We start from the raw sequence: 24,513 nt of genomic DNA on the forward strand, positions 1-24,513 counted from the left end.
GCTTTGTCTGTGTCAAGAAAACTGAGATGAAGGTTCATTTACACTGTGCTTCCAGGTAGCATGGCTTTACAATTTGCGAGGTCGTGATGTCCCATACAACCCAGTTGTACATTCATATGCAGTAGTTACAACTCATGAGGCTTTTCTCTATGTTGACGGTCGCAAACTTACACCAGAAGTTAGTTGTTACCATGAGAGATTATTATTTTGATTCAAAAAGTTATCCAGTAGCTCTGAGGCTGACCATTGCTTATTTATAGGTGAAAGAATACTTGACCTCAATAGGTGTGCAATCAAGAGAATACTCTGATGTTCTAGATGGTATACGCTTGCTCACTGCTGGGGAGTCTTGTTCAAGGTTAAGAGAGGAAAGTGGCGGTGAAATTTCTTGTCCCGATGGCAATGGGGAATTGGAAAGAAGTACTGGAGTTGCAGATGATACTGCTATAGAAGAGAAACTGAAAGGTAAAGGTGGTCTTGTCTGGATAAATCCTGGAAATTGCTCCTTTGCTATTTATAAGGCACTTCCTGCCGAGCAAGTTTTGCTACAACAATCACCTTTGGTCTTGGCAAAAGCATTGAAGGTAATTTTATCATTTGGGTTATTTCAGTTTTAAGCTCAATCTGATCTTTTTTTTTGTGCAGTTTTTAAAATTTAACTGTTGTAAGAAGAGGTCCTGTGTTTTACCCTATTAAACTCTTTTCGCACCGTAGCATGAAGCATCTTACACGCTGTGGCTTTTTCAAAAGAACTTACTAGTTTAGTATGCAAAACCAGTGTGAGAAGGCCATGTCAATCAGTGTGTCTTCTAGCATTGATTGAAAGATTTTTGTCGACCTTGTTTTAAGAATAACTTCAAGTTCTGAAAATTGCTCTGAATAAGAAGTGTGCTCGCTACAGCATCCAATAGAGCTTGATGGATTTCGTAAATCACATATAAGAGATGGTGCTGCTGTGGTCTCGTATCTAGCTTGGCTGGACGAAAAGGTACATTGAAGAATGGAAAGTTTGTTCTTTGCCCTCAAGTTGTGGGTGTGTACGTGTGGGCGTATTGATGCCTTGTATTGTTTTGAACCTCAGATGCAGGAAGTCTATGGAGCAGGAGGCTACTTCTCTGAAAGCAAATGCTCAAACAAAAGAAAACGCTTGTGAGTTCCTTTTTGGGTACATTTGTAGTATGCAATAAATGGTGACCTAGGTTGTAAGAGTTAGACTACTTTGAACATGTAACTGTAGCTTTGTTTGCATATTTGCCGATTGCTGATCTTCATTATTCTGGATTGATTAAATTCATGCTACACTTAAACGATCCAACTCGCATGTACAAGGTCATCGGTCCCCACAAGTTTTGCGTCTGAACTTGCCTTTTGAACGTGACCTTGTTGTTGGTAGCATAATCCATAATAAAACCTATAGCAATATGAGAAAGGAAAAATATTTTGCATAAATTCCTGATGTGACAGAAATGTGTTATTTATCATGTATACAATAGGGTAAAGAGGGTATAGCATGTCAACATACAACACAGCCTAGCATCTTGAATTAAAACGCCAAAAATTGGGGATAACATCATGCGTAGCTGGTGACAATTACAGCACAAGAACCTTCATCATGCAGAACGCAATACCCTTAGCTTGGTTCCTTCTACCTAGTTGCCCTTAATTTTGTCTGCAAAGGGCCTAAAATACCTACCAGAGAATTATATCATCGTCATATGAGTCATCAGATTACTGAGGCCTGGAAATTGAAATGGCCATTAATCTTGCGTCATAACTGCCGTATTGATGCCATGTCATCAGCTTACAGAGGCCTGGAAATTGCGCAGCAATTCTTGGTGTGTTTCATGGTCTATATGGACAGCCACCAAACTTTCTGGCTTCTGCTCCAGTGGGGTCTGATATGGTGGGCCCATGTCATCATCTTGTGACATACCCCTTTCGGTAAAAGAAGAGTAATCGCCCTCAATTACATCTGCAAACCAACAGAGCACCAAAGATCAATAAACGGTGACTCCATGCAAACATGCCAATGACCATCCACGCAAGACAGTTTACTCACAAAACATGCTCTACCACATATCCTAATCCACACTAGACTTAGGATAACAAACATCAATCTCATTCACATCTTGGTCCGCACTAAGCGCACTTGACTTCATATTCGCACGCTAAATATTCCTATTCATCACATCCAAGGCCATGCTGACCTCTAAACTGATGTCTCCAATGCAATATAATCATCATCACAGGTGAACATAGATGAAATGCTGCATACATTCTACCTCACATACGCTCAAATCAAACATGGCAATTTTGAAGAGTAGACATCTTTGTTGCACCAATCATTTTGTATGTACATTTATAGAAGTCACCAGGCATAGTACCGTTAGTTGAACACTCCCAAAGACTATGAAAGACATAATTGGTTGACTCTATTCACAATCGTGTTCAATGAGTTGCCAAGAGAGTGGAGTGGCTCTCCTTAATGCAGCAAGCATTGCATCGGCCTTAAATCTGCCTTAAATGCCAAGACAAAAGCCTCGAGGTAAAGTTTTAACAACTAAGGAGCATGTGCCTAGTCCTCGTCTAGCCACTTGACATCAAAAGCAGGGTAATCCTTGAACTTGACCGAGTGTTTCCGGACCAGCTTTCCCTTCACTTTCCTTGTGAGCCAAGATCTTCTCAAGTTGAAGGGTTCTGATTTCTTCTTGTTATGTCCCCAGACATCAGGATGGGTGCTTGCAATATGTCTGGCCAATGTGAACTTGGACCTTAGGTTGTAAAGTCCTATAAATAGGACTTGGGTCTCATTTGTGAGACATCTTCACACTTGGACTCTTGACCCTTGGCAGCTATGCCGGCACACCCATACTGGTGTGGGCTTGGTGGTATGGAAGACCAGCCCTTGTGGTAGAGGCTTGCCCGCTTGGCTACAGGCTCCCAGGCTCGGGATGCCTGGGAGGTGGGCCTGATGTCCGCTCACTACGTGTGTCTAGGTGTGAGTTTGGCTTGTTTCATGTCATGTGTGCAGGATGGATCCGGCTAGGGACTAACATTGGTATCAAAGATTCTTTCAACTCGTCTGCACGACATGGCAACAAAAACCCACTAGAGCTCATGAGGCCGTGATAGCCTAGCTTGACGTATCCGACGCTATCCGTTACCTCGTATGGATGACCTTATGGATCGACTCTTAGGTGCGCGTTATTTCACCAAGATCGATCTACGTTCTAGGTACCATCAGGTATGGATACATCCACGTGATGTCCCAAAAACCACATTTCGTACACGATATGGGACATTACTAGTTTGGTTTTACCCTTTGAGTTAACTGCTCCCGCCACTTTCCAACAAATGATGAATGATCTCTTCGTCCGTATTTGGGAAAGTGGGTTGTCGTGTTCCTCAACAATATCTTAATTCACAACAAAACACTCGAGGAACATTTGCAACACCTTCGTCTCGTCTTGCGTATTTTAAGCGGAAAAAGTTGTATGCGAAGCAAACTAAGTGCGAAATTTCCGGCATGGAGTTACTGTATTTGGGTCACGTCATCTTGGTCGATGACATTCGCATTGACCTCAACAAGAGCCCATTCTTCGTACAATTAGGTAAGAAAAATCCTTTTTGGGTTTTACGAGTGTCACAAGATGGGCACCACGTGCCAACGGAAAAGAACAGACTGAACAGACTTTTAGCACTTCAATAACAACTGAGCTGAAAGAGAGAGATGGCACATGACACGGAGAGTATTGGCCCCAAACCTTGGCGCCCCTTTCGTTATTTCTTTATATTGCATCAACATAGTACAAGCTGGTACCCCATGCTCTACACCTTCTCCCAGAAGTGTGCAAGAGAATGAGCCCATGGCCTCATATTTAAAGGCCCTTGGCCTGAAAAGCAATTACAGTGAAAAGCCTTCAAACTCAAAAGCATCTGGTTCAAAAGCTGTCAGCGTAAATCACGAAAATCCGTACAATTGCCACGCCAGTAGTTAGCGCAAAACACGAAAATCCGTACAGTTTGCCACGTCATCAGTTAGCCGAAAATCTGGAATTCCGTACAGCTGCCACGTAAGCATGTCACCACGAATTGCGGGCGTCTGTACAATCTGCTGTTTTTGCTTCTTCACTTAGCGTTTAGGCCCCTCAACTGGGATCTGCAAGTTGGCTTAGGTCTTCAGTGGCTTGACACGTCAGCAGTTTGTGACATCCCCCCTTCTTGAAAGAAAGTAATCGTGGACGATTACAACATATCTGCAAAACAACTCAAGTTAGCTTAAAATTTCTGAGGGACAATCAGTTTGCTCTTTTTGTTAAGGAGTTGGCTTCTCTTTTCGGCTCTTTTGATCAAGGAGTTGGCTTCTCCTTTCATCGAGATTGGAACTCTTTGTATTCCAGCGTATTAAAATTAGCCATCACACCCAGACCGCATTGATCTTCCATGGGTGTCTTAATGCACTAAAATTACATACCCAGGTAATCTCATCCAATTAGGAAAATTTTGTAGTTGGCACATCACAATGCAACACAAATGCTTACATATGTATGTTACAAGACACAACAAACAGCACCGCTGAGCACTCCCCCAAGACAAATAGTCTGCGGTATGAAGCTACTCAACGACTACCTCGTCACTCCCCCCGCAAATAACCAAAAAAGGTCTGGGCCATGAGCTCAGAGGACTGTACAACCAAACGCTCCACAGATCGGAGTTTGCGTTGCTTGGAGGTTCAAGCATACAACCAAACGCTCCCCAGACATCCCGTCTGCATCGTTTGGAGGTTTTCTAGCATAAACGAAACACTCCCCAGACATCCCGTCTGTGTCGTTCCGAGGTTCAAACAATACCAAAACAACATTTCTCATTTCTTCACCCGGGAGTAAAATCACCAATCAATGAAACCAATATTAAAGCCAGAGTCAAATATTTCAAATCGGCATCAAGACAGGTTTAAAACAGATAGCATCCATTTCAAACAAATTCCAAACAGGATCACCAAACAAGTTCTCATTCAAAATTCAAACTTAAACAGCAATCTCGACATTAGCCGAGCTCGAAAAGTCAATTGACTTTCCATCCTGAAACCTGCACCAAAGATTAAGGTTAGATTCCTTAAGGTCATAGCCGACCACAGTATGGTCCATCAGCTCGTGAAGAGACATCTACTGAGAGATGTCGAGAAATTTCAAGATATAATCTGCTAGGGTTTCCATGGCAAGTATTTTAGGATACCCCACTCTGCCAGAACTTGCACTCCGAAGGAACCTTCCAGAAACCATATAACTTCGGACAAAAAATTTCTTGAAAGCTTGCCAAGTCCTTGGAGTGTGCGGCTTGGTAGCTATAGACTTCCACATCTGCATCATGGCACTGCTTTTGAGAAAAACAGTGACTCGAAACAAATATTGGATCCTTCTCTTGCAAGTGATCTTTTCGCTTATGCCCTGTAAGACATGAGCGGTGAAGACCGGAAAAGGTGGGAGTGGCTAATAAGTTCGGGGTTGTGACTCGAGATACTTCAAGTAAAATTCCAGTAGCTCTGTTTGCTCTTTTGTAGGATCGGTATGCTTTCAGAAAAGCACATGCCTGATGCTCAGATACCACTGTCACAAGACGGGCGCCACGTGCTATTGGAAAAGAACAGACTGAACAGACTTTTAGCACTTCAATAACAAGTGAACTGAACAAGAGAGATGACACGTGACACGGAGTGGCGGAATTCCTTATATTGCATCAACACAGTACAAGCCGGTACTCCACGCTCTGCACCTTCTCCTAGAAGTGTGCCAGAGAATGAACCCATGGCCTCATATTTAAAGGCCCTTGGCCTAAAAAGCAATTACAGTGAAAAGCCTTCAAACCGAAAAGCAATGCCCAAAAGCTGCCAACGTAAATCACGGAAATCCGTACAACTGCCACGTCAGCAGTAAGCGGAAAATCCGGATTTCTATACAATTGCCACGTCAGCATGTCAACACGAATTCCGGGGTCCGTACAATCTGCTGCTTTTACTTCTTCACTTAGGGTTTAGGCCCCTCGGTCGGGATCATTCATCAAGGACTACGCTGGTATTGTCGAACCCTTTACTCTTTTGTTTTCAAACATTGAAGCGGCTCGTTACTACTGCACCAATGTTGCGGATTGTGGATCCGAACAAACCCTTTGTTGTGGAAACGGATGCCAGTGATTATGCAATCGGCATTGTCCTATACCACGATGGGCAGCCTGTAGCATTCGAGAGTCCCAAGCTCACGGACGTACAGACACATACATTATTTCACACAGGAGAAGGAATTGCTGGTGGTCATTCATGCCTTTAAGGTTTTGCGCCATTACCGCTTTAGTGCCCACTCCATGGTATGGACACACCACATTCTTTGAAATATCTCTTTGATGAGCCCAACCTTCATGGTCGAAAGGCAAGGTGGGCCAAACTCATGCAAGAGTTCAATTTTGAGATACGTTATCATAAGGGTGCTACCAATATTGTAGCCGATGCCCTTAGTAGAATCTATGAGGTAAATACTCTTTCGTTTGCTGACATTTCGATTGACTTCTACCTTTCTCTCAAAGGACACTGCGAAAATGATCGTCACTTTGGTGCAATTTGGCAACGGATCCAAGAGAGATTACATAACCCGGAAAGCTATGGTGGTCTAGATGCTCTTAAGCTGGTTACGGAGAGAAAGGTAGTGGAGAAGTATTCCATTCATAATGGATTACTTTTCAAGCAAGGCAAAGTGTGTGTGCCCGTTGATGAGGATATCCGCAAGCAAATTTTGTTCGAGTGTCATGATGCACAAGTGCAGGACGCCCTAGCATATATCGTACTCTAGCCTTGGTTGGCCGGTATTTCTATTGGCCGCACATGAAAGCTTTTGTTGAAAGGTATGTGCGAGAACGCGCGCAATGTCAGCTCAACAAAGTTGAACGACAAAAACGTGTTGGGTTGTTATATCCTTTGCAAATTCCCGATAGCAAATGGACAAGCATTTCTATGGATTTTGTAGTTGGATTACCTTGAACCAACCATGGGCACGACGCCATTTGGGTCGTCGTCGATTGACTCACGAAGATTGTGCGATTTATCCCTACATGTTTCACCATAAAGAGGCAGGAGTTAGCCCAGCTCTTTGTGGAGCATTTATACAAACTATATGGTTTGCTCGACGAGATTGTCAGTGATCGTGATTCCAAATTCACGGGCAATTTTTGGCAAACGGTCTTCTAGAAATCGGAGACCCATCTGTGCATGTCATCCTCGGATCATCCTGAAACTGATGGATAGATCAAACGCACAAATCAAACTATGGAGGACATGATACGAGCAGACGTCTCTTGTCGTCAATCTGATTGGGCATGCTATCTCTCGCAAATCGAGGTTGCTTATAATAGTACAAAGCACTCAGCTACTGGCTATAGCTCGTTTATGCTTATGTACGACTATGAGCCGAAATCACCCATCGCCACCGGATTCGAAGGGATCAAGGTGCGATTAGTAGCCGATTTCTTACACGACATGCAAGAAATGCTCTAGATCGGAAAAGAGAGCATAAAAACAGCACAAGATCGTGCCACCTTTCACGCTAATCAGCATCGACAACCCCGCGAACTTTAAGGATTTGAAAATGATTCGAATTGGTCCATACTCAAAATTATCTTCTGGTTATTGCGGTTCGTTTTAGATCACAAAGAAGATAAGTGGTGTTTCTTATAAGTTGGACGTGCCTCAAGGCATTGTTGTACATCCAGTGTTCCACGTAAGTCGTCTAAAGGCACGGTTAGGGCAGGTGACTTAGTAATTCCTCCTGAGCAAGTCCCAAACTTGGAAGACACCACCCGCTACGTTCCACTTGAACTTGAATCGGTCTCCGCAAATCTCGCAAGACTTCGTATTCCGAATATTTGGTCTAGTGGAAGCATCGTCTTGAATCCCAAGCCACTTGGGAATTAGTTAGATCGTTAAGAAATCGCTTTCCTGGTTTCATAACCAAGGACATTGCTGAGGACAGTAATTAAAAATAAGGGGGGAAGTGCTACGTCCCTAGACATCAGGATAGGCGAGCTAGTGCGAGCCTAGCCCTTACGTTATGAAGTCCTATAAAGAGGACTTGGGTCTCATTTGTGAGACATCTTGTGTGATCACCACACTTGGACTCTTGACCCTTGGCAACTCTGTCCGCACACCCGTACTAGTGTGGGCTTGGTGGTATGGGACACCGGCCCTTGTGGCAAAGGCTTGCCCGCTTGGTCCCAGGCTCGGGGGTGAGCTCGTATTGGCTCTGTGGCTGGGAGGTGAGCCTGATGTCCGCTCACTACATGTGTCTAGGTGTGAGTTTGTTGGCTTGTTTCATGCCATGTGTGCAGGAAGGATTTGGCTAGGGACTAACACTTCTACCTTTGCTACTCCTCAAGCACCATATCCTATGGCACTTGTCCCTTGAAAGTTTGTAGAGGACTCATTTGAAATGCGTTGTGAATTCTTTAATAGTGTGGTCTATACTAATGCATATTGAGCTTTTGGTAAAGTATCGAACTTAAGAAGCACACAGTCTTCTTTCTTCAAGTGCAAGTCGCGTCTATGCTTATCTGTTGCTCTCTTATGCCCACCTTTAATTCAAGAATTGTGGACCTCAGGTGGGGGTGGGACTGTAACCACTTCATGGATGATAGATTGCTGCATCGCTATGCACAAGATAGGCAGAACCTTCTTGCCACCCTCGACTTGTTCAAAAGGTGCCTTCTCGGCAAATGTAGGAACCATCTTGTATTATGCAAACTCCACCAAAGGCAAATATTATCCCTCTCTAGACATAAAGCTTCAACAGGTCCAATACCACTGTTGACTTGGTAATATGTGTGCCTATTGGTCAGTGGATGGAATGATAGGAAAAACTCTAGTGTTGTACCCAAATTCTCACACAATGCCTCCAATGCAAACTAATCATCACATGGTCTTCGCGTGACACAATATACTGTGGCATCTCATGATATTTGAAAATCTTGGCAATGAGTAACATAGACATATGATCAACTTGATTGTCGTCTTCATCGAAACAAAGAGAGCTTTCTTGTTGAAACTAGCCACAATAGTCTAGATGCCATCATGCCCACTCCGAGTCTTCAGGAGGTCAAATTTTAATTTATAGCAATACTCTCCCAGGGTCGGAGTAAAGGTTGCAAGAGTCGACGAGCCTACATATCATGGAGGTGCACACAAACACATCCACGTTTGACTTGAGCTAAGGTTGAAGAAAGTAGCTCTTTACTGCCCTGAGAGTTACCCTCAATGTCGCAAAGTGACGATGTGGCATTATCGTATCAGATGGGATGTGAAGACAGAGAGGTGTGGGACAAAAGCAAAGGATCCAAGTTTGCATGCTAGTGCGCGGAACGTGTGGCAGAAACTCCGACGCAAAATGTGTCGCATTTTGTAGGTAGTCGCACGACGATGCTACAGTGGCAATATGGATGTTGGGTTGCTCTCCGGCCGAGTTAATAAGAGCATTGACTTTTTGAGACGCTAGAGCTTTTGGGCTTGGTTTTTAATTGCTTTTTCTATTGTATGTGTTGCCTTTATAAACAAGCCTAGAGGGTCACGTTTGCAAATCATTGCTTGATAGCACACACTTGAGTGACTCCCAACCAGTTGTATTGTGGAATTATCAATACAAAAAGTACCATGTGGGGCTCTTGACTTAAAGGTCAATGGATCTGTGTAGAGAACTACACTCTATTGTGTCTCGTCTCTAGTGCTCTTTTGACTTCAAGTGTTTAAGTTGTTCAAGTCGCAAGTGGCTGCCGGTTGCAGACCAAGAAGGTGAAATTTTAACCGTAGCACCACTATCCTTAAAGGGTTAAGGACCAAAAAACACTACCAGGGGTATTAATAATAATAGCGATGATGGTGCCCATGCGATGAATAAGAGGATGGAGGAGGAGCACTAGGTGGTGGTGGTGGAACATAGGGTGGAGGTGCAGAAGGCAACGATAGTGGTACTTCGAAAGCAACATGCGGACGTTCTCCTGAAGCCATATGCTTGAAAATTCCTCCCTGAAACTGAGAGACTTCTCCAAAGCTCTATCGTGAAGAGGAAACAAGGGGATTTTGAGAAAGGACAGGAGCAAGAGAAGAGTAGATTTGAGAAGGTTGGGGAGGCTCCTATGTCGTGCCAGTATGGTATGGATCCTTTGTCGTAGTCTATGTCGATGTCGAGAGGGCCCCCTCATCCGTGGGCGATGGGACCGCCCCAACTCTATCTCCCGATCAAGTAGTATGCCTCTAGTGCCTCTGGTGCTGTTATGCTGTTGGGGCTGCTCGGACTCCTCTGTCTGTGACTGAAAGAACTGTAATCTTCCGTTGTTGCTGGATCTCTCTCATTGTGCCCCTCTTCAAGAGGTCCTCTTTGTGTTTGCGAATCTCCAGTAAGTATAATCCGAGGCATCTCTGATCCTAGTATCTCATGACTCTAGAAAGTGGCCCAAAACCCTCTCTGAATAGACAATGAAAGCAGCCTCGTATCTCATAGTATACTAGGCAGTGACACATGTAATGTAGCTCTGTCTCTGGCTTTATCTGGCACACCTGGCAAATCCTGGACTCAGCGGGTACTCCTCTAAATCTACCTGTCTCGATCTCTAGCTGATGTGAGGACGTGCGTATCTAACCAATAGCACATCGGATCCTGTGGGATAGATGAGTGTCCATGTATCCTGGTCTGATCATAAAACCATCCTCCGTGCGTTGGAGAAGATGCTCTCTATAGAAAGTCATCTTCGTGCCTTGCTCATGTGTAGGTTGTATCCATGTCCTCTTCGTATCCAGCTGAATCAAGTCCTGTCTGATAAGCCTAGTAATCTCTGCCCTAGTGAGGGAGATGGAGGGTGCATCTCGAGAGTATTGAAATGGGGGTGCCCGATCCATACTAAAGCCATGTAACATGATCTATCTCCCTGCAATGCCAGCTGTCGGGAAGATTCTAGTGCTAATCGAGCATATCTGTCTCTGGGGAGAGCCCAAGTGCTATGCATAAACGAAACTGATCGAGTGAGTGCCTCCACTACCAATGAAGGAGCAGCGAGCTCCGCCCTAACAATGTCATGTGGTACTGAGGCCTTGGCCCTAATCATCCGAGAAATCATAGACACCAAGGGCTTCTCCATACATCTCCATCCATCAGTACTGTCAGCTCTGCTATGGTGATCAACTGAGGGGCCCCATATCTCCACTCCGTACAGCATGGTCGAAGTGACCAAAGTGTCAAAGAGCCAAAGCTTTGTCCGAGGTTCCTGGAACTGAACCTGCGAACATATCCTCTCAAGTCTCCCCAATGCTGCATAGGCTCTGGTCAATCGCGTATCTGCTGCATGCCTCAGGGAAAATACTTGATCACTAAAAACCGCCCCAAGATAAGTGTATGGATCTGCATATTCCAGAGTCTCTCGACCATATGTAAAAGTGGGGGCAGACCTCCTTACCCACTGCGCCATGGTGTTAAACACCATTACCTTGGTCTTACCAAGGTTCACAGACAATCCACTGTCCCGTGCAAATCCATGCAATGCATCCAAATGACGTTGCATCCCCTCTGGAGAATCGGGGATCAACACAATATCATCAGCATATAATAGCAACGGAATCCATGTCCCTGCAAGCTGGGCACCTCTATCACCCTCTGTATGTACATAATCTAAAAACTCATCTACATATATCCCAAAGAGAGTTGGACATAGGGGACAACCCTACTTCACCCCAATGGTGGAGTCAACCATGTCGGACATGCCCTAAGTAGTGTGTACCTGTCCTACCACTGTCCTTTATAAAGCTAAGATTGTAACAGACTTGGACACTCCAAGTCAAGAATCAATCACGACAGCACCAAATAACCACTTGAAACAATTCACAGATCACAATAGATTTGCACTGGCCCGGCGGAGTTCCGTGCCTAGAGATATCGGCCCCAAAGATTGGCGCCCCTTTCGGTATTTCTTTTTATATTCATCATATCAAAGTACAAGAGAGTGGCTAGGGTTTCACTCTCAGACTCTGCGTCCAGATGCTCTGAGAAGTGAAGCCCTCACCACTTATTTAAAGATACAAGGGATGCCCAAAAGCAGAGCCCCAAAAGCTTTTAAAATAAAAAGTATCAATTCTCTCTCTTAGAGTCTTTTCTCTTTTTTTTAATAAAAAAAGCAAAATTCGCGTCGCTACTCATTTAAAAGAAAAGAAAAAAAAAAACAATTCAGCCTCCGTGATTTCCAGAAATTAGGGTTTGCAAGAATTTTAGGGTTTTGGCAGAAATTAGGGTTTTTGCTGTCAGCCACGTCATCACTTTGTGACATACCACCCTCTTGAAAGCATTGTAATCGACCGCGATTACGCCTGCAAAACCGACAAAAGCCATAAACTGTCTTAGCAGACACTGACTGTTAATACCTACGTACTAGGAACACACATCTAGCACATGTACAAAACCGACAGTCACATCACACGACATCACAGGACATCACATGATAGTCAACATTCATTCGGATCTTAGACCATGATTTATCGGCAATGTAGCTAGCAATCACATCTAGGTCCAATCGGGACCTCATCGATGTCCAATTGACTAACCCCTATTGCAACCATATCTATTCGAGATCAATCAGACCAAAATGCTGCAGTCATTTCGGCTATCAGTTCCTGCACTCACAAGAAGTCAAGAACAAATTAGTATCATTATCAGGAATTCCATTTCATAAAGTCATCCAGCAGAATACTGTCAGCTCTCAATATCCCTGAAGCTCAGAGAGACATCAGTGACTTCAGTATCAAAATCAAGGCATCTGTTGACAAAGGAGCGGAGTGACTCTCCTCTTGTGCATCCCACTGCACCAGATCTCCGGCCAAGCTGAATTCTGGGTTCCGTTTGGAGTAGACTATGCTAAACCAAAACATCGAGGTAAAGTTTCATAATCCGAGGAGTATCTGCTAGGTCCTCCTCCTCCATCCACTTCCCATCAAATGCAGGAAAGTTCTTGAACTTAACCAAGAACCGCCTTCGGACTTTACCTTTCTTCGTATCGTTATGTGCCAAAATCTGTTCAGGAACAAGGATCTCCTCGTTTTCTTCCACTTCGGGTTGCTCATCAGGCTCCCCATCATCAGGCACATCACCCTTAACAGGTTTCAAGAGACTCACATGCAATGCATTGTGAATCCTCCAAGTATCTGGCAGTTTCAATCGGAAGGAGATATCATTTATCTTGTCAGTGATCTGGAAAGGTCCGTAGTATCGCATACTAACCTTTGGAAAAAGCCTCTCCTTTCCCTTTTCCTTTCGTAGGCATGCCTTCTCAAAACGTAAGAGCACCCAATCATCCTCCTTCAATTTCAAGTCGCGACGATGGCGATCCGCTGCCTTTTTCTGTCGTTCTTGAGACTCCTGCAAAGTCTCGCGAACCTTGGCAAAAGCCGTGTCCAAATCTTGCGAATATTCATCCGCTTCAAATATCTAATCTTTCGTGTTCAGGAAGGATGGAACCTTCGCAGCACTTTCAACAATCTCACATGGCGTCTTCCCTGTCAAAGAGTGTATCGTGTTATTGTAGGCAAATTCCACCAAAGGTAAGTTCTTTTCCCATTGAGTCTTCTGATCCGAGATACAAGACTTCAATAAATCTAAAACCACTGAATTGGCAATCTCAGATTGCCCGTCCGTCTGCAAGTGAAAACGATGACGAGAACTGCAACCGTGTGCCAATGTCTCTGTCGAAGACAATCGTCTCAGACGTGCCATGTAATCGGAAAATCATTGTGATCATTCTGTGTTCTCGGGAGATCAAAAATGAAATCCATTTCAATATTTTCCCAGGGGCGGGTGGGTATGGGTAAAGGCTGTAACAATTCCTGTGCCTTATGCGTGTCAAACTTGACCTTCTGGCATACTGCGCACAAACTCTTTCACATCCTGTTTTGAGTCTCAGCCAAAAGAAGTATCTCTCTACCCCTTCATGGTGGTAGCAATGTCGCGGTGACCCGTAAAAGGTGGACAGTGGCATTCAGTCATAACCTTTTCCCTCAACGGTTGTGTAACGAACAACATAGTCTTTTTTCGTCAAGTAGCCTTCTCGAAGGGAGTATCCCGCTATTGTCTCCCCATCCCGTATCCGTGTGAAAGTATCTGCAAAATCTGTATCTGTGGCATACTAATTGATTATATCCTCGAAGCTCCTATGATGTATCGCGGAAATAGCCAGAACCAACGGTTTCCGAGACAAAGCATGTGCCACCACATTCTTCTGTCCCTGCACATGGACAATCTGGAAGTGGAACTGCGACAAGATGTTCACCCACCGCATCTGCTTTTCCGAAAGCTGCTTCTATGACAAGAAGTAGCGCAAACTCTGATGGTTTGTAAAGACAGTAAAATCCGCTCCCAGTAGGTAATGCCGCCACTGAGTAAGAGCATGGATAACCGCCAAAAGCTCTTTCTCATAGATCTGTGCTGTCATCTCCGGCTTAGAGAACAAACGGCTCTCGTAAGCTATGACATGGCCTTCTTGCATCAAGACCGCACCCAGACTACGACCACAAGCATCACAATATACTTCAGCTGTTCTCGAACTCTCAGGCCTGTCGTCGTTCTTATCATTCTAATCTTTCTGTGCCTTTTTAGGGCACTTCGCGGAGATATGTCCATGTTCCCCGTATCCAAAGCACTTCTCCTCTCTAATGAAGCGAGCTCTCTCCTCAGGAGTAAGCTTGGGTCGTGCATCCTTTTTCTCTGGGTTGCTCTTCTTTCTACTTTCATTCACAAAAGTCTGTTCGGCTCGTTGTGTCATGGCCTCATCTGTGGGGTAGGTCAGACTGCCAGAGTGAATGGCAAAGCCCCGCTTCGCATGAATCATCAACTCCTGAATAGAAGCTGAATTCTGTTCCAAGCAGTGATCTCGGATCTCTGTAGGTAGACCCAAGGTAAACCGCTCAATCTGTTCTCTGAACGAGATTATCTTGAATGAAGAGGCGGGTAGAAAAGAGCTCGAGAATCTTTCACAATAAGCATTGATTGTATCTTTCTTGGTCATCCGAAGATGGTTCTAAGCAGCTCGTATATCTCATTCATATTCTTGCGTCAACCAAGAAGAAATAAAAAGCTTCTTAAATTTCAGCCATTTAACTGGCGTAGTCTTGTGTAAAAGAAGAGTGGACCACCAAGTACGAGCATTCCCCTTAAAGTAAGAGGTAGCTCTCCGAATCTTGGAGTGCTCTGAATAGCGTCCTCCCGCGAAAGCGATGTCAAACTGCTGTATAAGAGACAAAGCCTTCGAAGCATCGGAGTATCCTGAAAAAGTATCAAACTTAAGTGCTTGGCCACCTTCCTTAAACTCTCTGACTCTCTTGCTTTTATCTTCGAGAAAGTCCTATTGGTTGGCTTTGTAAAGATTCTTCTTGTTCGCATAAAAGTTCCCGTTGTCAGAGTCTGAACTGTCCGTAGACGAGTCCTCTGTAGAAGTGTCAGTCACTGGGCGAGACTTAGACTTCCTTGCCTTTTTCTTGCCCTTTCCGAAGCGTTGTTTCTTGCTTCGCTTTTTGCTTTTCCTATCTTCTTCGCTCAACTCTGAAGAGTTAGAAGAACTGTCAGAAGAAGAACAAGAAGAAGAACTGGGTAGGCCTTCAAACTTGACGCGCTTCTTCGGTTTCTTTGCCTTGTCGAATGTCGACCGACGAACCAAATATCCCGGGAAGTCAGTGCCTTTCTTCTGCTTTTTGCCGTGCTTTTTGTCCTTCTTTTGCACGTCGAAAAGTTGAGCAATCCGTGCATCAACCACGTTCTCCAGTTCCTTCTCCGTATATTTCTTGGAGGCAGAAGATTTCTTGAGAGCGGGTTTCGGGAGTGGTGTTGTGGTTCTCTGCCACTCCGTCTGTACCTCTTCCAAAGAGATCTGGTTCATATATTTTGCCATGTTCGGGTCCTTGGCAAAATTGAGCATCATCTTTGTTGCATCGCCAATCAATTGACGACGCTCCATCTCTTGCTGCTCCGTCTGAGTAGGCCTAGGTGGGCCATACTCTGTGCCGGAATCTTCGTTGTGATCCCTGCCCGCATCTCCAGATGCAGAGGGAGTCGACTGATCATTGCTTGAAGCCATAGGTGCCGCGGAAAAAAAAATTGGGGATCGGATTTCCCGTAGAAGAGAAATGGGCCGTGCTCTGATACCACTGTAACAGACTTGGACACTCCAAGTCAAGAATCAATCACGACAGCACCAAATAACCACTTCAAACAATTCACAGATCACAATAGATTTGCACTAGCCCGGCGGAGTTCCGTGCCTAGAGATATTGGCCCCAAAGACTGGTGCCCCTTTCGGTATTTCTTTTTATATTCATCAGATCAAAGTACAAGAGAGTGGCTAGGGTTTCACTCTCAGACTCTGTGTCCAGATGCTCTAAGAAGTGAAGCCCTCACCACTTATTTAAAGATACAAGGGATGCCCAAAAGCAGAGCCCCAAAAGCTTTTAAAATAAAAAGCATCAGTTCTCTCTCTCTTAGAGAGTCTTTTCTCTTTTTTTTAATAAAAAAAAGCAAAATTCGCGTCACTCATCATTTTTTTTTAACTATTAATTTATTTATTTTTTCAGCCTCCGCGATTTCCGGAAATTAGGGTTTCTGGCAGAAATTAGGGTTTGCAAGAATTTTAGGGTTTTTGGCAGAAATTAGGGTTTTTGCTGTCCACCACGTCATCACTTTGTGACATAGATCCCCCAGATCAGCTCTGTGGGCACCCCCATGCCCTACAATCTGCGTATGAGTCTAGCTCGTGGCATTGTATCAAAGGCTTTGCGGAAATCCACAACGCTACAATATATCCTCTTGCCATGGTGTCTACCTTCCTCAATAATGGCTGTGAGTGTCAAAATCTGGTCGAGAGTGGAGAAACCTCTTCTGAGCCCTGCCTGTCCTGTTGCCCGTATGCCCTCCCTCTCTGCCCATCCAATCAGCTCATGCTCAAGAATTGATGCATATAGCCTAGCCAGAGTGTGACCAACCATGATGGTTCGGTAATTCCCGAGAAGCATAGGGTCTCCCGACTTGAAGATAGGCACGATAGTGGACATACTCAAGGTCTTAGGGAAACCCTCATACATGGCTCTATTAAACATCAATAGCAAGAGGCTCTGCAAGCATATCTCTGGCATGGATAAAGTGCTTTGCTACCAGACCATCATGATCCTGTGCTCTTCTTGTCTTCATCTTGTCAATGGCTTTCCTTACCCTCTCAGCAGTAAAGAAAGTACATGTTTCTGGGCATGCCTCTAGAGGGTCTGTAGGGTCAGGCAAAGGTGGCTGCCCTGATGCTGTGTAGAGAGATGTAACATATTCCCCCCATGTCTGTGGAAGTGATGGCTGGCGGTGGAGAGTGCTCATTGAAAATCCTCCATGCTTCACTAGAGTCCTGACTCTGTCACAAAGTAATGACGTGGCTACTGACAGCAGAAACCCAAATTTTTGCCAGAAACCCTAATTTCTGGAAAGCCCTAGAGTGGCTGAAACCCTAAATTGGCGGCTGAAAATGCCACGTGGCGAGTGTACGGAAATTCCGGATTTTTAGGGTTGAAAAAAGGCTACCAGCGACGCAAGTGGGGCTGATTTTTTCTACGCAATTTTTACTTTATGACTCCATCCAAGGGAGAGAGAGAGAGAGAAAAAAAAAGTTGCTCTGCTCTATTTTTACAAAAAGCCATAGAGAGAGCTTGTGAGAGAGAAGAGAACACTTGCTTTTGATTTGCAGCTTTTGGGGCTCTGATTTTGGGCATCCCTTGTAATCTTTAAATTAGTGGTTTAGGGCTCACTTTGGAGAGCATCTGGACGCAGAGTCTGAGAGTGAAACCCTAACCGCTCTTTGTACTTTGACATTGATTTAATACATAAAGAAATACCGAAAGGGGCGCCAGTCTTTGGGGCCAATATCTCTAGGCACGGAACTCCGCCGGGCCAGTGCAAATCTTTTGTGATCTGTGAATTGTTTTGAAGTGGTTATTTGGTGCTGTGGTGTTGATTCTTGACTTGGAGTGTCCAAGTCTGTTACGGTGGTATCAGAGCACGGCCGATTTCTCTTCTACGGGAAATCCGATCCCCATTTTTTTTTTTCACTCAAGGATCAGTCAACTCCCTCTGCATCTGGAGATGCGGGGAGGGATCACAACGAAGATTCCGGCAGAGAGTATGGCTCGCCTCGCCCTACTCGGGCGGAGTGACGAGAGATTGAGCGTCGTAAGTTGATTGGCGATGCAACGAAGATGATGCTCAATTTTGCGAAGGACCCAAAATTTGCAAAGTATATGAGCGAGACTTCTTTTCAGGAAGTGCATGAGCAGTGGCTGAAAACCACTACACCACCCCCGAAACCCGCTCTCAAGAAACCTTCTGCTCACAAGAAATATTCAAAGAAGGAATTAGAAGAGGTGGTTGATGCACGGATTGCTCAGCTTTTTGACGCGCAAAGGAAAGCCAAAAAGCACGGCAAAAAGCAGAAGAAAAGCACTGACTTCCCGGGTTATTTGGGTCGTCAGTCGACATTTGACAAAGCAAAGAAACAGAAGAAGCGTGTTCACTTTGAAGAAGTACCCAGTTCTTCTTCTTCTTCTTCTTCTGACAATTCGTCTAGCTCTTCAAATTCGATCGAAGAAGACAGAAAAGGTAAAAAGCGAAGCAAGAAACAACGCCAGATATGGTGGGCGACAAGCCAAATTCAGATGCAGTGAGCTTTGCAGAGCATGGGGAAAGGTCAGGGATCAAACAGTGCTTATCTTCTTTGATCCAGGTGCCAAAGCCAACTTCATTTCCCCATAATTGGCTTCAAAGCTGGGAATCAGACCTGAAGAGATAGGGTATACAGTAGAGGCAGGTTTGGCATGTCGTGGCCATACAGAGGCTGTGACACCCATCATCGGAAAGTTGCGCCTACATATCTAGTCCTATGTAGATGCTGAAGAATTTTACATCATGCCACTGGACGGATGTGATGTGTTGCTAGGCATTCCTTGGTTGTTTCGTGTACAGGGAATCATGGATGCCTACAACAAAAAGATCACTGTACAGAGCAGGGAAAGACTCACATTCTGGATGTAAAGCTTAAAGGGGAGTCTATTCCCACTGTATCAGCTTCTGCTATTACTTCTATAATGAAAAAGCATCTTTCTGCGTACTTGATTTGTGCACGTGAAGTGTCAGATTGTGATGAATCAAATTTATCTGTGATAGATAAAGAAAGGTCAATGTTTTTACAACAGTATAGTGACTGTTTTTCCAATTCATTACCGTCTCAATTACCGCCAGAGAGACCCAAGGACCATGTGATAGATTTGGTGCCAGGCAGTAGCCCACCAAATAGGCCTCCATACAGGGTTAGTGCGGCTCAGCAGAAAGAGATAATGACCCAAGTACAGGAGCTGTTAGAAAAGGGGCTGATTCAGCCGAGTTCATCTCCATTCTGTTCTCCAGTGCTGTTGGTGCAGAAAAAGGATGGCTCATGGCGTATGCGCATCGACTTCCGTGCACTGAACAAGAATACCATGAAGAATAGGTTCCCTATACCTAGAATTGATGATATTCTGGACAAATTAGGAGGAGCAGCTATGTTTAGCAGGATAGACCTAAAGAGTGGGTACCATCAAATCCGCATTAGATCAGAGGATGTGCACAAGACTGCTTTTAGAGCGACGTTTGGCCTTTACGAATTTTTAGTGATGCCCTTTGGTCTCACAAATGCTCTTGCTACGTTCAATAGGATGATGGACAGAATTCTCCGTCCACACCAGCAGTTTGTTGGTACATTCTTTGACGACATGATAGTCTACTCAAAGAATGAAGAGGAGCATAGGCATCACTTGGCCATTGTGTTCAAAGAGCTACGCAGCCATAGGTTGCTCATCAATGCCAAGAAAAGTGAATTTTTTCTGGAAGAGATTCACTTTCTGGGACACATTATCTCAAAGGATGGTGTCAGAATGGATCCTGCTAAAGTTGAAGCGATCAAGTAATGGCCAGATTTGAAGACGGTGCACGATGTCCGAAGCTTCTTGGGACTATGCTCGTATTACAGAAGGTTTATCCGAAATTTCGTTGAGATTGCTTCACCTTTACATGCTCTTGAGAAGAAGGCAGTCACCATCAGATGGACACAAAAAGAGATTTCACTTTTAATCTCTTAAAGGAAAAGATGACTTTAGATCCAGTCATTGTGTTGTCAGATCTTAGGAAGTCATTTGTGGTCCAGTCTGACGCTTGCGGTAGTAGCATTGGTGCAGTGCTAATGCAAGATGGCAGGGTAGTAGCCTATGAGAGTAGAATCTTGCAAGGGCAAGAAAAGACTATGCAAGTCTATGAAAAAAAGAATTGCAAGCCGTGATTCATGCGCTCTTAAGTTGGGAACACTACTTGCTAGGTGCAGATTTCGTTGTTCAAACAGATCATCAGACCTTGCGATACTTCTTGACACAGGCAAAGTTATCCGAGAAGCATATGCGATGGGCAAACATCTTGTCCATGTTCCATTTTCAGATTGTGCATGTGGAAGGCAAGAAGAACGTTGTGGTTGATGCCTTGTCAAGGAAGCCACAAATTTCAGCTGTGTCAATTCCTTATCATCATGAGCTTGATGATATGAGGGAAGAGTATGCAAATGATGAAGATTTTGCAAGGGTCTTCGAGCAGCTAATGGATGGACAACGTCATGAACACTATCTTCTCAAAGATGGCTTTATGATGATGCATGGCAGATTGTGTGTCACAAAGCCATTGCGACGCAAAGTTATGGAAGAGAGTCATGTCCCACCGTATGCAGGGCATCGTGGTATCGATGCTACAGTTAAAGCGGTTGAGACATTCTTCTACTGGCCTACATTGAGAAGAGATGTGGATGCCTTTGCGCGAGAATACCTAATATGCCAGAAGGTCAAGTTTGACAGGCAAAAGGCACTAGGGTTATTGCAACCACTGCCTATTCCAGATAAACCATGGGAAAGTATTGCTATGGATTTTATCTTTGATCTTCTGAGAACGCAGACAGGAAATGATGGTATTTGGACCATCATTTGCAGATTCAGCAAGTAGGCTCATTTTATTCCTATCAGGAAGAAGATAAAGCCAGATCAGATGGCACGCTTGTTTATGAGCAATATTTTCAAGTATCATGGCATGCCACAGTCGATTGTTAGCGACCGTGATCCACGCATGACAAGTTTGTTCTGGAGAGGCTTGTTTGAGAATATGGGCACAACGCTCAAATTCTCTTCGTCATTTCATCCTCAAACAGATGGGCAGTCAGAAGAAGCAAATTCTACTGTCCTAGATCTGCTGAAGTGCTATGTGTCAGAGCATAAAGGAAAGTGGGAGCAGTATTTGCCATTGGTGGAGTATGCATACAATAATACAGTGCATTCATCAACTGGCAAGGCACCTTTTGAGATAGTTGAAGGTGGCAAGAAAGTTCCTCCCATACTGCATACAAAGGACAAGATACTTGAAGCATATAAGTATGTTCAGGACATGGATGAAATGTACAAGAAAGTCAAAGTGGCCTTAGAAAAGACTCGGGCAAAGCAAAAGAAAGCAGCTGATCGTCACCGTCGTGAAGTGGTATTTTCACTTGGTGATTGTGTCACAACACGAGAGCGTACACGAGTACTTAGAAATCTGAAAAATAAAATACTTTGCAAATGTGAGAGAAGGGAGAAGATCGACACAGTATTGGGGACCAGAAGATGGGCTGCCCCCCCGCCCCCCCCGCCCCCCCCCCCCGTCAAGAGTATTCTTTATTCAGGGAGAATTCGTATACAAGCACAAGAACCCGAGGAAACCCTTCCGTTTTGTAATCTTAGACCCGAAGGTCGTTCTTTCTCGTAAAGGGCTTAGGCACAAGGCCGTACTTTCCCGTAAGGGACTTAGGCGTGAAGCCGTACTTCCCGTGAGTGACTTTCCCGTAAGAAGGGAGATTCCTGCAAAACAAACCACACAAAGCAACAACTCGCAATGCGTATCAACAAATTATACTTGTCGCTCCTTGCTCGGAAAAGCGACCTCCGTACTCAGTCGTCACACGAACACTTGCAGATTTCCGTCGTCAGCACTTGCTCCAGAATCCTCAGCGCTAGGACTTCTACTGCTCCTTGCGTTCTGTAAAAACTGAACGCTGGCTGCTACTTTATAGCGCCTGGCACCCGGCGGGAATAGAGGGCCCAAAAGCAAAAGCATCTAGCGCCCTAGTGAGAGGAGAGAGAGATCGTTGCCCTCAGCCCTGTCCGTACAGTTCCCAGCGTAGGCTTTTTACGTAGAGTTTTTTTAACGTAGGATTTTTGAAGAGCATTGCTTTATTTTATTATAAGAAGTGACCGGCCACTTTATAAAATAAAGTGTGAACTTGTTTAAACTTAAAAAACTCACTCAGTTAGTGAAAACAATGCTACACGAACACATTCCAGGCGTCCCCGGGTGCAGAACACGGCACAGATGCAATGCAGACATAGATTCCTCGCGGGAAATCATCTGCCCTCCCGCGAATGTTCGTGCTTTTCGTAAAAAGCTTCTTTGAACCCATCTTTATTCTTGTGCTTGCGTTCTTACGCGTATTTTCTTACTCAGTTCGGATTTCCTCCTCAGCCTACGGAATGCCCCCTTTCTGATGCACCCGTCACCCATCATGTGACGCATCAGGGGCATTCATAACCCGGCCCTTTCCACCGAACTTACAGAAACTCCTTCGCGATGTTTACCGTCACCCATCAAATGACACATCAGAGTTGTCCGTTCTTGATGGCATTTCCTGTAGCTACAATCTTTTAACAGTTCTTAGTGTACACAATAAAATATCTTAGAAAAAGAAATTAATCATTAAAAATAAGAAAATAGTCCAATTAGCAACATCCCTCTGGCTTCTAAACAGTTGACCTCAACTGTAGTGCTTGGACATATACCTCCAGTATCTCGGGATAAGCTGCTAATTGCGTCATCCACTGAGCATCTAGATTCGAATAGTTCTTAAACTTAACCAAATACTTCCGTGTTATTTTTCCGGACTTGAGGGGTTACTCCTGATGACTTACTATCTGCTCCGGTTGGAGTATTTCTTCTATTTCCTCAACCTCAGGAGGTTCCTCAGCACTAGGCTGACTCAGAGGCGGTCCCACATACGGCCGGAGTAAACTGACATGGAAAGCATTATGGATCCTCCAATTAGGCGGTAGCTCTAATCGGAATGTGACATCATTCACTTGTTTAGTGATCTTAAACGACCCATAATAACGGGTAGAAAGTTTTACCACCTTCCCCTTATGAGACACTTGTTTCTTAAGTCTTGCCTTCTCAAACTTGAGTAAGACTAATTGTCCGACTGTTAAGTCTAGATTCCTCCTGTGCTTGTCTGCAGCTTTCTTGTGCTTTTCCTAAGAGCGTAGAATAGCTCTCCTAACTTGCCCATAGGCTATGTCCAAATCCCGGACAAATTCATCTGCTGCAAAGATCTTATCCTTAGTTAAAAGGATCGGTGGAAGCAAAGGCTTACCATAGAGAATCTCAAAAGGTGCTTTCTCCGTCGATGAGTGTATGGTATTGTTATACGCATACTCGACAAGAGGCTCCCAGTCAGATTGCCGGTCTGACACATAAGATTTTAACATATCCAATACTGTGGAATTGGCTATCTCACTTTGCCCGTCCGTTTGAGGATGGTAGGCAAATGAAAAATTCAACTTCGTACCAAGATTATCCATCAAGGCATGCCAAAAATTTCCTATCATGCGAGGATCTCGATCACTCACAATAGACTTAGGCATTCCATGATGCTTAAAGATCTGTGCCAGAAAGACCCTAGCCATATGATCTACTTTGATCGTTTTCTTGACTGGTATAAAGTGTGCTTGCTTGCTAAGCCTATCCACAATGGTCCAGATCGCGTTATTTTTAGTCTGAGTTCTAGGGAGGTCCATGATGAAGTCCATGGCAATACTTTCCCAAGGTTCATTAGGCACAGGCAATGGTTGTAGCAACCCAGGCGTCTTATGCCAATCATACTTCACTTTTTGGCAAACCAAGCATTCCCTGACATACTTATCAATGTCTGCTTTAAGGCTAGGCCAAAAGAAATATCTTTCCATTGCTAAGGTCGTAGGGAGAATACCCCGATGACCCGCATAAGGCGAAGCGTGTGCTTCATCCATGATCTTCTTTCTTAATGGTTCCGCCACACATATGGTCTGATGGTGGTAGAGATAACCGTCCCAAATGGAATAGGGAAACTCATTCTCTCCACGATGTAGCTTTTCCCAAACGGTGGAGAAGTCTGGGTCATTCGGATACAACTCCGGTAGTGCTTCTAATTCTTGGTGATACACCGAAGTGATAGCGTTCACCCTTGGCCGCCTAGACAATGCGTCCGCGACCACATTCTTACTCCCAGCCGTGTGAAGGATCTGGAAGTGAAACATAGACAAAAAGTTTGCCCATCTCATCTGCTTCTCAGATAGTT

General features: G+C 44.5%; 1 protein-coding gene across 1 annotated transcript in view; it reads left to right on the forward strand.

The window, feature by feature from the left end:
• LOC147445566 (aminopeptidase P1-like) overlaps nt 1–24,513 on the forward strand; it is a 133,748-nt gene that overhangs the window by 86,231 nt on the left and 23,004 nt on the right. Inside the window, exons 5-8 of the mRNA XM_086525037.1 lie at nt 56–178; nt 261–584; nt 902–988; nt 1,082–1,149. Coding sequence (XP_086381163.1) covers nt 56–178; nt 261–584; nt 902–988; nt 1,082–1,149 — 602 coding nt within the window. The remainder of the gene's footprint in view (nt 1–55; nt 179–260; nt 585–901; nt 989–1,081; nt 1,150–24,513) is intronic.

This window comes from Adiantum capillus-veneris, chromosome 12 (genome assembly GCF_014529385.1).
Source record: "Adiantum capillus-veneris isolate H3 chromosome 12, ASM1452938v2, whole genome shotgun sequence".
Lineage (NCBI taxonomy): Eukaryota > Viridiplantae > Streptophyta > Polypodiopsida > Polypodiales > Pteridaceae > Adiantum > Adiantum capillus-veneris.